Raw genomic sequence first — 16768 nt, forward strand, 5'->3', positions numbered from 1 at the left:
TCTTTCTACTCTTGTCATAATTCAAATTCCTTATTTAGATGACTTCTCCTTGAGGAGATTTAAAAAAAGAGAAATTAAGGCTTTAAAGGAAAAAAAACAAAGCAAAACTGCTGAAAACTTGTGGTTCTTGAATTTACTGAGAGCTTCTTGAATACTTTCCACAGGTATTTACACCACATACCTTAACTAAAGCTTACGGAGTTAATAAATCACGTTACATTTCCTTGGCATTTTGACTATAAAACTGCATTTAACAGGCTTCTAGGAGCTTGTTTAGCAAGCCCAGGAAATCCCCCGTCCAGGCTTGGGTCTTTAAAAGCCCTTTGAAAGTGGGTTTTACACAGCACTGATCTTTTACTGATGATGTTTTGTTCTAAATAATTCCCCTGAATGATAGTGAAGAACATGGGGATGACTTCAAGGTTAAGCAGGAAGACGTTCAGCTGAGTTGTCAGTAGATTTCATGCTCATGGCTTTATACAGCCTAGTTCTGGTTTTACTCTTGAGAGGTATGGCTTTCAGAGCATTAGCTTAAAAAGCAACACAGGTCAGAAAAAGGAAAGGTAATAAAATCCTTCCATGAAATTTTCTGAAAGAGAAGGGAAGTGATAATAAAGTCTTCAAAGCATACACCCTATTCTGCCAGAACTATTAATTAATTAAAATATTTATTTAGTGTACCATTTATTCAAGTGTGTATATATGCAGGATCAAAATCATTTTTCTTCAAAAACATCACAATAGTAACCAAAAAACACTGTCTTTACTATTCAGCCAATTAAGAAAATTTATAGTAACTGAAAGGCATGGGAAGCAAGCAATCTGAATGGAAATACCTTTCTTTACAACAAACAATGAAAGAGGTTGACTAGTTCTTGACAGAAATGGCCAAAGACTACCAAAATCGAAAAACCACTTTCATTAAGTTTAAGAAAAAGTGTTATGAGATGCTACAGGCAAACTTTTTTTTTTTTAACTTCTGGACAAATTTTTAGTTCCATAGTGAGGTCCTCAATTTAAGTGTGAAACATTCGAAACAGGAGATGGCCAGAAGTTCTGTGTGATGAGAAACTCGGATTATTGAGCGATCCTTGGAAAGCTATACATGTTCTGAAGACTTTTATAGGAAGTCACCTCTTTTGGTGCTCAAAAAAATCACTGAAACACAGAGAAGAAGAAATGCAGAAGTCTGGACCTATAGTTGTAGTAAATTCCTTCGCCCTACCTCATCCTGAGACTTCCAATTTTTCCACTAACAGCATTCATGCTTATTCCATCACTAATGTAATTGCTTTCCAGGCATTCTACTAGTGTTATGGGCAAATATCATAATTGAATGTACACAAAGAAAAACCCTCTTAGTGTTCTGGTACCAAAAACCAAAAGAATGCAACATTTCTCAGGAAGAAATTATACCCCTGCTGTGTTCTAATCAGCCAACCATCATCAAGACAATCAAAATAATTTGCCTAAATTAGCCAATCAAGACACCCTGCAAATCAGAGAATGTGAAAACCTGCAACAGAAAACATCATAGCTGATTATGATACTAATAATCGTGTTAAAAACCTAATGAGATGAAGAAATTGGAAACTTGCTGGTGCAATTCTCTTTTACCTCAACATGCTGAGAACTAATTATATAGACTGTAATTAAAACAAAAACCCAAACCAAACCTTCTGAAAAACTAATAGTTGATCCACCAGCAAACAAAACTACCAATTTTTTCCAGCTTTATTGAGATATAATTGACATACCAATTTTTTTTAAAGAAATTAACTACTCACCATGATAACTATTTTTGATAGTGGGTTCTTCCTTCAGGCCCAAATAATCCAAGCCATTTTAAAGAAGGAATCACTCCTATAAAACCCACAGAACTACAACTATCTCCTAGGTGACTTATAGCAGAATTTTTTAAATGTCATAAAATCTTACAAACAAGAAGCAAAAGTGAGATGCAAAACTGATTTTAGAATCTTATCAACGTGTTTGGACCTAATGCTTTTGTTTAGGTTGCAAAGGATCAGAAGAAATCCTGAAAATTTGCATTTTAGTATCCTTAACAAAACTGCAATGGAAAAAAATATGGAAAGCTTCAAAAAGCATACTTACATCCCAATCAAACAGCACCTTCTGCTGCACTTTCTGGAATTCTAGATCTGAAATGTGACTGAAACTAAGAGACTTAAATACTACATAAAACTGGAGAGCTTATTCAGCTGCAGAAACTCAAAGACCCTGTTCTTTTGCTTTCAAAGCTTCAATTTTTTTTTTTTAATATGAAGGAGATATTTACTAGGATGGGTTTGCCTCAAACTTTGTTTAAATATCAATGTTAAGCAGTTATTTGGGCCCTGTTTTGGGCACTTGATTTAATTAGAGGCCTGGAGACCAAGCCTCCTTACTGTTTGTGGATAGGGCCAGCTCAGAAGAACAGGCTCCGTGTTCTTCGAGTCTCTAAAAGACTCAGCAGCTGCAGACATTCCAGTGCTCAGCTCTCTGGGGACTGTGGTGATTAGACAAGGAAGTTTTGCAAATGCTTACAGCCTTCACTGGCATCTGAATAAGCACCTAACAATATACACACTCTCTAGGAATCTTTCCTCCGTCTGGCTCATGGGATGGTTCTGGTTCTGAAGCAGCCAGAAGACCATGCAACAGCATAATGGCCTCATTCCACACCAGCCAGTGTTGTACTTGGTAACCTTCCTCCTCTCCTTGCCCTGTCATGTGCACGTTCTCTCTTCTCTTCAATAATATAGGGATTTCACAGTGTAGAACAGGGGAGGCTGCATACATCACAGTGGATTACCAAGAAGCCAGAGAGATCAAGGGATTCATCTCTAACACTCCCAGAAAGCTTCCTCTTTTTCACACTACACTAACTATGGGGCAAGCACACATCAGATGACATGACAGAGGCTAAGCATCCTTCATGAATGGCAAGCTACCACCAGCAGAGGAACTCACAGCCATACCGTGAGAGTGAGCCCTGGATTTGTACAACTCCTGCCAAGGCTTCCTGGCTATTGTAGATCCTGGATGGAGCTCAGTAATAGTTGCCCTAGCCCCCTGCATAACCACTAACCATTTCTAAGGAGCCTAACATAAAAACACCCCAACTCCTCTGCCATTCAATTCTTCGGAGAAAATCCAATCCACACCTAAACCTTAACGTTCTCTATGTCCTAAAGCAACCTTTCCTCCACTGGTGACAAAACACTTGATAATTTAATGGATTTCCCACTTGATGTCACTATAAATAGGACCTGGACAATGATTCCTGGGGAAGAGCAGCTGCTGGGCTCATTTCCTAGCAGATTTTGCCTATACATGTCCCTATTTAACCTATTGGATAGCAGAGAGGAAAAAAAAATGTTTTAAAGGTGTAGATACACTCTAGGACATGCAATAGCTTCAGAGGTAAGAAAGTACAAAAGAAAAATAATGCCTGGTTGAACTAATCCCTTTGACTTTTTAGAAGTTTTAGTGGAGGGTTTTAATTTATCATGGAGTGCTTATTATAGGAAACCAGTTACTGTGCTATAGACATGAAGACTCCACCTGAACTATTAGGGAAAAGCAAAATAATTTTACAAGTTCGCTATTATTTCCCAGAATATTATATTACTCCAAAGTCAGTGAGAAATGAAATATCCATTAAGACTTAAGAACCTAGCCCAGGGGCACCTGGGTGGCTCAGTCAGTTAAGCATCTGCCTTTGGCTCAGGTCATGGTCCCAGGGTCCTGGGATGGAGCCCCACATTGGGCTCCTTGCTCAGCAGGGAGGCTGCTTCTCCCTCTCCCTCTGCTTGTAGCTCCCCCTGCTTGTGCTCATTCTCTCTGTCAAATAAAGAAATAAAATCTTAAAAAAAAAAAAAAAAAAAAAGAACCTAGCCCAATACTCTTCCCAAACCCAGGTCTCAGCTCTGGCACGTCTACCTTAGTTCTGATCAGCATTTACCAGCCAAACTATCTATTCACGGGCTCCCATATTCTATCCCAAGTATCAATTTTATACTCTAAGCTCCTGATTTTTCTTCCTAAAGCCCCAGGGTTCTCCTTAAGCTCCTCATACTTCTCCACTGCCTCCAGTTTCCTATCTAAAGTTATTGATTGATATATATCTGCACTCCGCTTGATTTCCTGCCATCAATAACACAGGGGAGTTGTGCAGTCCACAACATTTCCTAAAGCATTTCAGAAAATCTTAGCTCTTTAGCTTGCAGGATAGTCTGTCTTGTTTCTCTACAGATTAGACCAAAAAGGTGAACTGTGAGAAGGAAAACAAAATGTCAAGTACTACAGACCTAATAAACAAAGAGCGATAAAAGCAATCACACATAGGTCCTTGAATTTAGAAAGTCCTTTCCAGAATCCCAAACGCTATCTTCATTATTGCAAATGAGCAGTGCTTGAAAACTAACTTAATTATCTTAATTGTTAAAGCAAAGCAAAACAAAATTCTTATCAGGAAAATTAAGACTTCCAACCTATTATCTTCTGGAATCATACTCAGTTACATTAAGGTCAATTTTTAAACAAATATGTTGACTATAATCAGTCATTTTAGAAAATGATATCATGATTGCAAATGGATTTTTGACCTTATGGGTATCATCATACTAGGTATGATCATGGATACACCATAGTTTAGATGCCAGGCTATTAACTTAGTTCTCTTTTCAACAAAATTGTTAATTTCATAAACATTAACAGTTAATTCAGTTAAACGGGAGAACAAGCAATTTAATGCTTAATTTTATTTATTTCCTGTTCCTAGAATTAATACAAGACAACACCAACTTGGGTTCTGTTAAAGCATTTTAAATAATATGACTGTTTTTCAGAACTGAGAATTCTCAATAATAGAACTTGAATCCAACTTTGGTTGGAAGCCAAGACCCCAAAGTACAACTGGCAGTTTTTTGTTTTTTTTTTTTTTAAGATTTATTTATTTATTTTAGGGAGAGAGGGAGAGAGTGAGGGAGAGCATGCGAGCGTGGAGGGGAGGAGCAGGGGAAGACAGAAACCCAGGCAGACTCTGTGCTGAGCTCAGAGTCTGACAGGGGGCTCAATCTCACGATCCTGAGATCAACACCTGAGCCAAAACCAACAGTCGGACGCTTAACCGACTGTGCCACCCAGGAACCCTCAACCTGCAGTTCTTGATTACTGAGTCCCTATATTCACCATGTACACACAAGAAATTACTAGTTAGTTCCTGCTTCTTCCTCAGTCATCTGGATAAACGCGTCTATTCATTCTTAACTATTTCTTAGAGTGATACTGATAATTCGTTATAGGGTTAAAAAAAAAAAAAACACCACCAGCTTGCACACTCTTATAGAAGCGGAAGATGCATTTTAACACTTTCAAAAAGAAGAACCAAATATCAGTTCAGCCCTTTCTAAATAACCCAAACATATTCTATATATTTAAATAATCAGTGGCAAACAGATAAAACAATAAGTAATCTTTCATTGTGGTTCCTTTTACTTACATGAAATCTCTGATCCACCTCACAGTTGACCTGTTTCCTGAAATCCTTTCAAATGAACAGCAGAAAAGAAAGAAAAACAGAAGCTGGCAATCAGTAATAAAATTAAAAACAAACCAAGTAAAAGGCAATGAGCTAAATTAATGCTTTTTCTTGATTAAATTTATAGAAAGTTATTTATTTGCATAGATTCTACAAGTAAGCATATGATTATAATTCCATATTTTATTTTTAAAAGTTCTAGCAGCAGCGTAAGACACATTGAAGAGGCATCATTCACACACCAGTACCTTTTGTGCAACCAGGAAAGTAAGGCGCCGTATCCCATGCTCAACCAGGGTAGCTTTCTACGAACAAACATGTAAAACAGAAGACAGATGAGATCTCCATTCATCTTCAATTTTACCCTACGTGGTCTTCATAAAGACCTTACCTGATTGGGTAAGCACCCTTTTTGGATCTCTACATCTTGTCTCAGTACCTTCAACTTGCAAATAAACATATCTCAACCTGGCTCCAATGGAATAGGTTTCATATATTGATCTGGACAAAACTGAAGGAGAACTTTGTAGGGAGGGGTTATATGAAGTCACCTAAATTCTATAAGGACTGATCTATCTCAAGGTGGACCTTAACACAATTTCTGCTTATAAAATCACACCTGGTGGGGCTGTATTCAACTGTGTAGATTAATACTGAGATAGAAGCTAAATGTAATCAGGTAGAGGGAAAAGAAGAAATTTCCATAAAACAGAAAATTCAGGTGCTACACTGTTATTTACAGATATTATCTATCATCAGATACTGCATTCCTAGAATTCAACATAACAAGTCCTGAACTTTTCAATTCTTCTCAAACATTTCCCCCCTACTTTACATGAAGGTATTTTTTAAAGATTGGTAAAAGCAATGTTTAACAGGTTTTTAAACTTAGTGGTTATTTACATCTCCACTTGGCACAGGCAAGCAGTATATCAGGAATCAACAGAGACCAGCGGTTTGAAGACAGACCCTTATATAAGTCTTGGGCCTTTGCATCTAAGCCTTCCTCTATACTGTACTGCTCACTTATCTCCAAAGTAGAGACAAAGAAGCAGGTTAATAAATTAAGTAAGAGACGTGCTTTTAAAGGTCCCTAACAAAGAGTGGCTACATGGCAACAAACAGAAAGGCAATTCCATCATCTGAATGGCCTGAGAGAATATACAAATAACACAAACAGAAAAAAATACATGGACTTTCACAACCTACATTCAGACTGTAGTTTGATCACATTCCTTGACATAACTCAAAACAAGAGCTATGTTTATAAATCAGTTCTTAACTTTCATGATACTATGCATTTTTTACATCCCAATTAGCTTACCCTTATAAATAAGCACACTCTGGAGCCATTTTCCTCCTACTTCTCCATTTCTACTATGGCACTGCTTAGTAATAAAATTAACAGCATAAACAAAAGATAACTGGAAAAATTAATTTTCTAATAATAAATCCCCAGGCCAAATATGAATAAATTTTGGCTTACTAACATTTAAAAATGATCTGTACTGGCATCATAACCATTAGTGTAAATAACCAAGTATCGATACTACAATAAGAAAAAACTATTTTAAAAGAACAGAGCTGAGTGGGGGTTGTGGTGGTTATCTGTCTTTCAGCATGCCCAGAAACAGAAACGTTATTTTTTTTTTTCCCCAACACCAACAAAGAATTCCACTACAGCCAAGTCCTTCAAAGACAAGCATCAATAGCTGTGTTCTGGCAAGGGAAGAAAATAACTTTAATAATGCCATGATTTAAAATCAAAATTGTTATTGCTTTTAAGATTCCACAAGTGGCTGACAATAACAGCAGAGCAACAGGATTCTGATTACATTGTAATAATGCGGGTCTCACAGCAAGTCCACAGCTATTACCCAGCGATTAGGCGTCAGCACCTGGAGAAACTCCATTTACACTGACTGCTTCAATCTCCTCCACAAGTCATTTACAAATATATGATCCTAATTTCTATGAGAGAAAAAAAGACATGCTGGGACTGGAAGATTATTTGGACAATTTGGATCAACCTATTTGATAGTTTAATGTGTGCTTAAAAAAAAAAAAACTTTTTCTGAACTGCTAGAAGCATGATCAAGAACTGAAAAACAAAACTAGTTATGACTTCAGGTTTTTTTTTAATTGCTTTTCCTTCCTTTTCATGTCCCCCCCCCCCCGCAAAAAAAAACCAAGGAGGTGAAAATGCCAAATATTCCGAGATAAGCACAGTACCTGATGCAGTGAATAGCTTTTCTGGGCTTAGAATGTCAGCACAGAGTACCCTTAGCCTTCCAAAAAGCCATATGCAAAGATGCTGGATTTCTCTGTGCCTCACTTTACAAGTTCGGTAAAGGGAAAAGGCAATTTCCTATTGCCAGTTAATGTTACAAATATATGTAGTGAAAATAAGGAAACTGCTTCTTTAAATCAACGTGTGATGATATAGAAGACGTGGATCTGAGGATAATAAAAAACCTAAAGTTGAGGTCAGAACAACCTCATATAGGCAGTCAGTGCCTCAAAACCTGGGAAGAAACAGTCGTAGATGACTTCATCAAGCAGCACAACCAACAGCCACACACAGTAGGTCTCTTCCAGCTGAGGTTACCTTGGTCACTGGTCTCAGGTTAATTTTAGGTGGTCACTAGTCCAGGGTAAGAAGGAAGGTAAATTTCTAAAGAAAAATTCCCAGGCATGTCCCGTGCCTTCACTTCTCTGGAAGCACCCCTTCTTCATGTTGGCCACTACAATCTCACAGTCAGTTTATGTACTGTGAGAGAAGAATGGATTAAATGCTAAGACTTATGTGAAGCACAAAGTGACCATTATCGTCCGGAGTAGCTACCATTAGCATGATGTGAATGCCTATGGCACTATTTGTTTATACTGCAAAATTAAATTTTAAAAAACATCTACTGACTTCTTTATAATAAGCGCTACGAACTAGGTGTTTTCCATTCAAAGAAAACACGTGGGTCTTGTCATTAAGGGCAGATGGAGAGAGGTGCTTTGACATGCATCATGTCACAATGAAATAAAACTACAGATTATTATTTGAGCATGCCTAACCATTCCCTCCAACTAGACTATAAGCAACTCCAGGGCCAAGAATGTATTATTTACTGAAGCACCTAGATCTGTGCCCCCTAGAACTAGCATCACAAGTTTTCCCTCCTTCCTTCTTACCTACTGCTTGTTTTAAGAGCTGTCTCAAATTTCATCTTTCATGAGGACTTGAATAGCCCTCACTAAAATGTAATTTTCTTCCTTGCATTTCTAATTGGTCAGTAGTAGTAATAATTTATTTCTTAGTAATAATACTTTTTATTTATAAAGAACTTCTATGTAAATTTTTTTCATTTGCCTCTTATCACAATCCCATGGGGCTGGATTAGTCAGGAATTATTCTATTGTACACACGGGGAAAAGTTCAAGCTCAAGTAGATTAAGACCCCTTGATCACCTGCTGGTAGATAATAGATGATATAACAAAAACTAGATTTTAAGGCTTGTCACATAGTGTATCGTGAGGGTGAGAAAACCATTGCCGAGTGGGAGAATAACTTAATATGGGGGCATTTTGGACATTTAATTTTATGGAGGTGAGCAGGATGGAAACTGGAGGGAGAACAAGGGGAATACAGGTGGATCATAAGTAAACCTGTTGCTGTGCCTTGGATGTGAGGCAAGAGTTTACACTAGAATGATGGCAGTCCAGAATTTAGAAACTGAGAAGAAAGAAACGGTAATAGACACTGCAAGAAAAACCTCACAGACCTTGGTGACTGACCAGATAGAAATAAACAAGTATAGATTGTGGGTAGAGGGGTAGATTAATGGAATAGCAACGAAAGGAAGAAGTCAATGATTTCTGAATGACCAGGAGTAAAGGGTTTTGTTATTTGGGTTTGTTTTGTTTTTTTTGGGGGGGGGGAGGGTTGGGGAGTCATATAGAGGTGAAGGAAAAAGGAAATTTAGGTTTAAACTATGACGTTTGATGTCAACACAAGATACCCAAGGGACACAAAATTGAAAGGAGGATGGAAGTGTAACTGTTATTTTCAAGGGAGGGGAGGAAGGACACAGAAGGAAACTCGGGGGAGTTTGGGCCTAGACATGTGGAGTAAAGTCACCAAAGGTAAAATATTCAGTAGGTGAATGGAAGTTCAAGACAGAGCCCTGAGAAAGATTTAGGAACACAACTTACTTTCCTTAAAATATTTTGAACACTTGAGGTCTATTATTTCTTGACATAAGACATTCATTATGTACTGTTAAATCACTTTGGAATTTTATTCCTATAGGCAGAACTATGTAAAAGACATATCCATTATCAGTGATAGGCCTTATACGTGGCGACTGATAAAAGGGTGGGTAGGATACACCAGCAAGAAAGTGGCCACCATCAGCTTCCACCCAACTGAGGACTTACGTTTTGTTGGGTAAACTCTCTGAACATAGCTGCCAGTCCGTCATCCTCAATATCACAGTCAGTCTTGATAGCCACATTCAGAATGTGAATTGGTTCATCCCTGGGGACCTGTAACTCAAGAACACAAGACAAAGAAATTTAGGAGGCCAGCTAATACAGAGGCAGAGAGAAGTTACAGTACTTGGTAGAATACCTGAAAAAAAGATACACCACACAGGACATTCTGGTTTGCCCACTAGTACGAATAACCAAATTGAAACCAGTGCCCAGCATCCACAACAGGGAGTAAATTAAGTGAAACACCTAACTTTTCAAAGATAAGGCAGTAAAGGCATTAGCTAGAGGCGGCCTCAAATCTTGACTTGACATGAACTTGAAGACAACTGTATCCTCAACTTTTTCACCAATAAAATGGGAATGAAACCATTTGCCACATTTCTTCACAGAATGTGAAGCAAAATGAGTGAAAGAAGCCATCTGAACATATTCCCACATCATATATTTCCTAACAATTTATCAAACAAAGGAAGCATCAAACCATGGGAAAATAACCTCAAAGGGAAAAAACAGAATCATCTCTTTACTGAGAAATGAAAAGAAGGGATTTAATAAAAGGACAAAGTTTTAAACAAAATGCCTCTTTTTCCCTGCCATCTAATGTCCACAATTTCCTGAATACTACGATAGCAGCATTCTGCAAACATATAAGTCACTGCTAAGAATTACAGCAACCACAGCTCAGGTCTTTAAAACAACATTCAGAGACTCAGAGGCAGCTGCAATGGGTCTAGCTGAGCCCATTTGCTATTCTCACTATGGATTCCAAGATTAATACCGTTTTGTTTTGTTTTTTTAGGTTAGAATTTATATTTCATCTGCTCCCAAAAATACTTTGATGAGGCATATACAATTAAATAATATAAAGTAGGGTAAAAAGATGAATTCTTCCCTATAATGTTCCAAAGTCAGAAAGAAAGCATATACTACAAATCCTGTGTCTAAAGTAACAAAGCAGCTTCCCAAAGGGCACACTATACCTTGTCTTCATCGTATAGAGACGTGTGACCTGCCTCAGGGAACGTGGGGCTTTGGGGTGGGGAATCGCAGAAGCAGCCCATCACTTCATCAAAGATCCTGAAAAATACCAGGGGAACACCCACCATGAAAACCCAAGTGGCAGAAAACCTAAGTGGCAGGAAACTAACACTGCCATTGCCAGCCCAGTCCACAAGAAGAATCTATCCTACGCCGTGCTCAACAGTCAACTGAATAGAATCACCAGTGGCTAGAGGTGACATGCAAAATTTCACCAAGTGGCAGAAATTAGGAGGATGGATTGTTTAAACTTTAATAAACCATATATATTTTTTCTTTTAAAAAAAAGAATGATCTACAGCTTTTTTTTTTTTTTCATATGTAAGCTATGAGCACCGCTGTCATCATCGGTCTTAAAGTAACAGAGAGAGCCTGGGACTAGAGCAGTGACAGACCAATGTAATTACCCCTCCCCCTAGGGTAATGCATCAGTATACATCAAGAGATAGATGCTGAACGCATTTAATCAAAAGATGTATCGTCTCTGGTGGGGCTCACTCTGGTGTTGTGTTTAATTTCTCCTGACATTTCACTCATCACAGAGCAGACAGCTTCTTCTGTTAGCTCCTAAGGAAAAGATGGTTTTTGTTTGTTTCTTTTTTTCTGACCAGGCTCATATAACAAGTAGAGGCTTGTAGAGTCTGAATAAGAGGTAGAAATGGAAGAACATATACCTCTCCAAGGACACATACGGCAAGGGCTGTATCTCCTTAGCTGGCTCATGGCTTTTCTCAGGGCCTTTATTCATTTGGCAGAAATCGGAGACCCCAAAACAGAGATGCCCACAGCTCCCCTTGCGCAGACACAGTTCCACAGTGTCTTACCTGACAAAATCTTCAAAAGTCCGAAAAGAGACCATTCCGCCCATCCGCTGACATGGTGGAGTGAATGAGTTGTCCAACAGCACATCGCTGACACTAGCTACGTGAGTCATGCCATAGTGGTTGAGGTTGGAGGAGAAGGACATTCTAAATGGTAATTCAATCAAATGCATTAGACAAGGAAAGTAGGAATAGGATTGGGAGAGTAACGACAGAGAAAAGAAACAGGAGAAAACTCTAAAGTAGGGTCAGGTTGCAGAGCAGATTTGGTTTTTTACCCACTGTGGATAAGACTGTCTTGATGGATTTAATATGAACCCTTTCATTTGAATTTACCCCCCACCAATTATTTTTAGCACCCCAAAATTTCTCCAATTAAAAATCTAAGGATAGTCAAGAACTACGCAGCAGTTTTAATACAATGAAACCATGAAATGTCTAATGAATGAATAGCACATAGGGGTTAAAAACCATCCTGCATCTTCCCCTTCCCTAAAACATTCCCTCTTATAAACGGAAGCAAGCCAAGTGGGTTGTAACTAGGCAACACTTAATCTATTAGAATTCCTAGAGAAAAATGCCTTAAGTATTCACAGATAGATACATGCATGTACAACAACTAACTCATTTGGAATGGTTTAGTAAGTCATTGTAGAAAACATTATTTATCATACAGAAACAAGTCACAATCTATAAAAGGAACTTTACTACGGTATTTACTTCTTCCTTTACTGGGCTGATGGGGATAGCAGTTATAACGAATATAGCTCCTCCCTTTTTTGGAAAACAGACATTTTTCAACTCAAAGTTGCAAAATTTCCTTTTTTATATTTACATACGTCTATATCAAAGGAAGCATATCTTCAACTGAAAGCCCTTAGTAAGTCCCAGCAAGATGCAAAAGGGCAGAGCGTGGGTCTCAAAGTACGTGTAAGCATGACAAACAGGTGCTAAATGGAGATGTTCAAAGAGAACGGAGTTGTTTGGTCTAAAAGCATAAGGAGTCTGTATATTCCTTGATGCACCTCACCAGTATGCACTGGTAAGTCATACTGGGAAGTATTTCCAAATGCCCAGTCAGGACAACCTGTTAGGAAGGACCAAGTAAAGGATGCCTTCATGACTTGCCTGACATGCTACCGGCATACTGATCTGAAGCAAGTTCAGAGCAAGGCAATGGCCCCTGAACTTTGGGGGGCTGCTCAAAAATCTCCTTGCAGTGTACCACCTGCCGTGGGGGATAGGCAGCAATGCAGACTGGAGATCTGGGTACAGACTGTACTCTATTCAAAGTGTAATTATAAAAGGCAATGGAATTTTCCCGGGGATGGGAGTGCTGCTCACACAGACTATAGAGACTGACACTCCAAGTTTTTATTCCTTTGGCAAATGACGACTGTGAAAAAGGCACTTCATCTTTTGACAGTACTACAGAATAGAAAGGCAGAGTGGGAGAGGAAACCATTGATACCATGAATGAAACAAACAAATGAAACACACATCAAGCAAGTCTTACACATGGTGCTCACTAGAAACTGGGATTCGGAGTTGTATGAACTCAGAAATGCTACCATCCTCTTTTCTAGGATCACCAAATACATTTACTAAAGGAGCAAGTTTGTGAGGCATTATATCTTTTCTACCTGCCTGGCATTAGACAGGAAAGGTAAAAGGGCTCCAGATAGCACTCAAAGGGAACTCCCTCTGAATAAGCTAACAGACTGTATTTGTGGCAAACATGGGGTTAAGCATCTTTTTCACTCAACTGAACCCCAGGGGAAACAGCCACTATTCAGTTTCCCCCTCTACTTTGCTCAGGGGCCAGGGCATAGTCCTTGAAGGCAGGCATGAACCAAGCCCACTCTCCAAGGGCAGACACAAAGACCAAATCAAAGCACTTCCCTTTTCTCTCCCCATCCAAATTGGACTCTAAAAGCTATAATCAGTTTTGATTACTTAATATTGAAAGGGAGAGGAACAAAATAAACATAAGCCTATAAATATTTCAATGTGTAATTGATCATCTACAAAGAGCTCACCACCCACTTATTACTGCTTTGGCATTTTGTATATTCAGTTCCAATCAGAATGGCTATCCTCTCAAACTTGCATTGTGTTGCCTTGCTTGGCTCAGAAGCAGGAGGAACTCAAAATACCAAAATATCACATGTGTTATATTGGCCTGGAAACTTCTTCACAGGGCTTCACACATCAAAACTTAAATACACTTTTCAAATGTTAATCTCATGAGTCTGAAACAAAATTTGACTTTCACATCATTGTTAACACTTTAGAGAAGTAGCTAACAAGCTAATAAAGCTAACAAACTGATAAAACATGAGATCAGCTATTCCTGCATTTGCATTCTTCTGAAAGGAGAAGCAAACTTGAGAAACTAAAAATTGAAAAAAATTGTGAACAATTTGCCTTAAAGGCTTCTCCCTCGAAAGCCCCAAACGAGACAGAGAATGTAGACGTTTACAGCAAAGCTGAACATCAGGCAGACAACTCCCCTATCGTATACAGCTAGATGGCGGGGGCTTCTCCATACTGAGGCTTTTCAAGTGTTGCTTTTTGAACAGCTGAAGAAAAGCTGAAGACATGTTTTCCAAAGAAAGAATAATTTAGTATGTCCAAAGGGGAGCTCAGGACTCCCTAGCAGAAGACAGCATATTACTTGTCCAGTGTAGTGGTATTTTTTTCCCTGATTTCACTATTCTAAGTTACGACAGAGGTGTTTTTAATTGGAAAAGAAACTAAACATACGATACCTGTTTAGCGTGGGGATGTTCCCTCTGTAATTAAACAACCACAGTTAGTTACTGGTAGGTTAGCGAAAGCCATAATAAAAGAATTGTCAGAGCGGCTACAGACCGGTCATGAGGAGCTCCAGTCTGGCAGCTCTGGCATTCAGCAGACATAATTAAGTGCTCATTACCCTTTACCCCCAGGGTGCCTCCAAAGAGGCATGCCTCCTGACCTACCTCACCTCAGCAACTGTTGATGGAAAGGGTCGAAATATATTTACCATGGATTTTTAAAAATAGCTCTATGACAAAAAAAATCATGCAGAGTAGAGATAAAACACAGCCTCATGAAAATTAATTTAAGCTATATGGATATGGTATATTATCTTAAGCTTCAACATGAAAAGTCATTCTTGACAAGATTCTTACAGAATCTTCTTTCTTGTTCCTATTTTACTGAAAATTTAGTAAGGAAGTCCAGAGAAGTTGATTCCACATCCCCCTCCCCCCCCACCTTAACTGCTTTTCTAGCGTATGAGGCGAACTCAACAAACTCTCCTCCAAAGAAAAGTAGCCCGGAATCTGGATACCCACTACCTTTACTAGGCCCCTTTACCTCCTCCCACAGACCAGGAGGTGGTGAGAGGTGGTGGTGGTGCTGGAAATGAGTGTACTCCGAACTACGGGAGCTTAAAAAAACTGAAAATCATGTAGGGATGTAATGATAAATGCTTCTATGACTAGAGTGATATACTTTGTCAAAATTAAGTAATTTGTACTTTTTAAATTAAATGATCTTAGGGTAATAACTTTTCAAGATTGTTGAAAGCTCAAAAACTCCAGGCCTCTCACAAATTAAACCATACCTAAATTCGGCCAGCCCTAGGGCTTCCTGACCAATGCTGTGCCAAAATCATGAAAGCAAGATTAGGGTAAGAATGGAAACTGCAAAGCAAGTCTCCTGCATTCTCTTTGGTCTTTGCCACCAAGGCTTTCCCTCCCCCCTCCTTAATTTGACTTAAGTCATTTCCTCAATTGAAAAAAAAAAAAAAACAAAAACCAAAAAAACCTTATTTTCAATGTTAAAAGGGCAAAGTTATACTTACCACCCACAATTTAGGAGTACTGTAAGGGCATTGATTGGTTGATATCTTAACCTTCTAACATTCTTTTATCAGCATTTAATCATTGTTGGGGTTTTCTGGCACACACAGGACTTAATGGGCAGAACATAGTGGGTGGTGCTGATGATATGTGGGAAGGAGGAGAGAGGGAGGAAAATGATGCACTTTCCATGGCAGTGAAAGGAGCAGAATAGACTGAGCTGGCCATATAAATAAAAAACTGTGACATATCACTGCACACAAACTGTATACCTCGTGTGATTTGTGAGTAGCAATGCTCTCTGCATCAAACCTGTATCACAGAGCAAATTCATAAGGCAGCAAGAGCAACCTCTGAGTGCAAAAAGCTGCACCTTTGCTGTTTGGATTCTTTGAGCCTCTCATTCAGGGGAATGGGTTTCATTTTATCAGAGCTCCTTAGTTACAGTGCACGGTGACCATGCTCAACAAAAAGTATGCCCAGGTTCTAGGGCAGAGGGAAACGGACCTAAGCAGAAAACTGACAGTAAACGCTATTGAGAATATAGGAAAGTCTTCCTTTTAAGATATCGAGGATTCTAAAGAAAGAAGCCACCTGCACAACCTCCTACCATGAACCTCCGTTCAGAGGGAAGAATCCTACAACCAAAGCAATCTCAGGCTCCATTCATTCAGGTTTCTGGAATTTGGAAACCAGTATAATCTCTCTCCACTGATAACCAATTTCTTAAAGGAGTCAAGTGGTGCCACTGTTTCTGCAGCTGCACCATAATCCCTTCGGGAGTCTTCACAGGACGAGGGCCAAGTTTTCAGCAGAAAAGGACCCGGATTGAAAAGAACATCCCCAACAAAAAGCTGGCCCTTCTTCATCAGCAGTTGTCAAAGCTCTCCTAGGGAGCCCCCTGCTGCTGTGTTATAGGAACCTGCACCATCTACACAGCACGGGGTAAGAAGAAAAACTCCCAACAGCTCCAGTGTTTAACAGAATGGCCCCCAAATCATTCATGGGAGACATGAGTTTAGAC

At 38.9% G+C, this 16768-nt stretch overlaps 1 protein-coding gene across 5 annotated transcripts in view; it reads right to left on the reverse strand.

Moving 5' to 3' along the window:
* ACACA (acetyl-CoA carboxylase alpha) overlaps positions 1-16768 on the reverse strand; it is a 281347-nt gene that overhangs the window by 128298 nt on the left and 136281 nt on the right. For 4 of the 5 annotated variants that reach the window (XM_008695441.2, XM_008695439.2, XM_040640950.1 and 1 more), the window contains 6 exons: positions 14665-14688; positions 11897-12040; positions 11015-11111; positions 9978-10085; positions 5794-5850; positions 5507-5551 (listed from right to left, as the gene is read on the reverse strand). In XM_008695441.2, the coding sequence (XP_008693663.1) occupies positions 5507-5551; positions 5794-5850; positions 9978-10085; positions 11015-11111; positions 11897-12040; positions 14665-14688 (475 nt within the window). The remainder of the gene's footprint in view (positions 1-5506; positions 5552-5793; positions 5851-9977; positions 10086-11014; positions 11112-11896; positions 12041-14664; positions 14689-16768) is intronic. The other variant, XM_008695440.2, reaches the window with a different exon arrangement.

Source organism: Ursus maritimus, unplaced genomic scaffold (assembly GCF_017311325.1).
Source record: "Ursus maritimus isolate PB19 unplaced genomic scaffold, ASM1731132v1 scaffold_24, whole genome shotgun sequence".
NCBI classification, from domain to species: domain Eukaryota; kingdom Metazoa; phylum Chordata; class Mammalia; order Carnivora; family Ursidae; genus Ursus; species Ursus maritimus.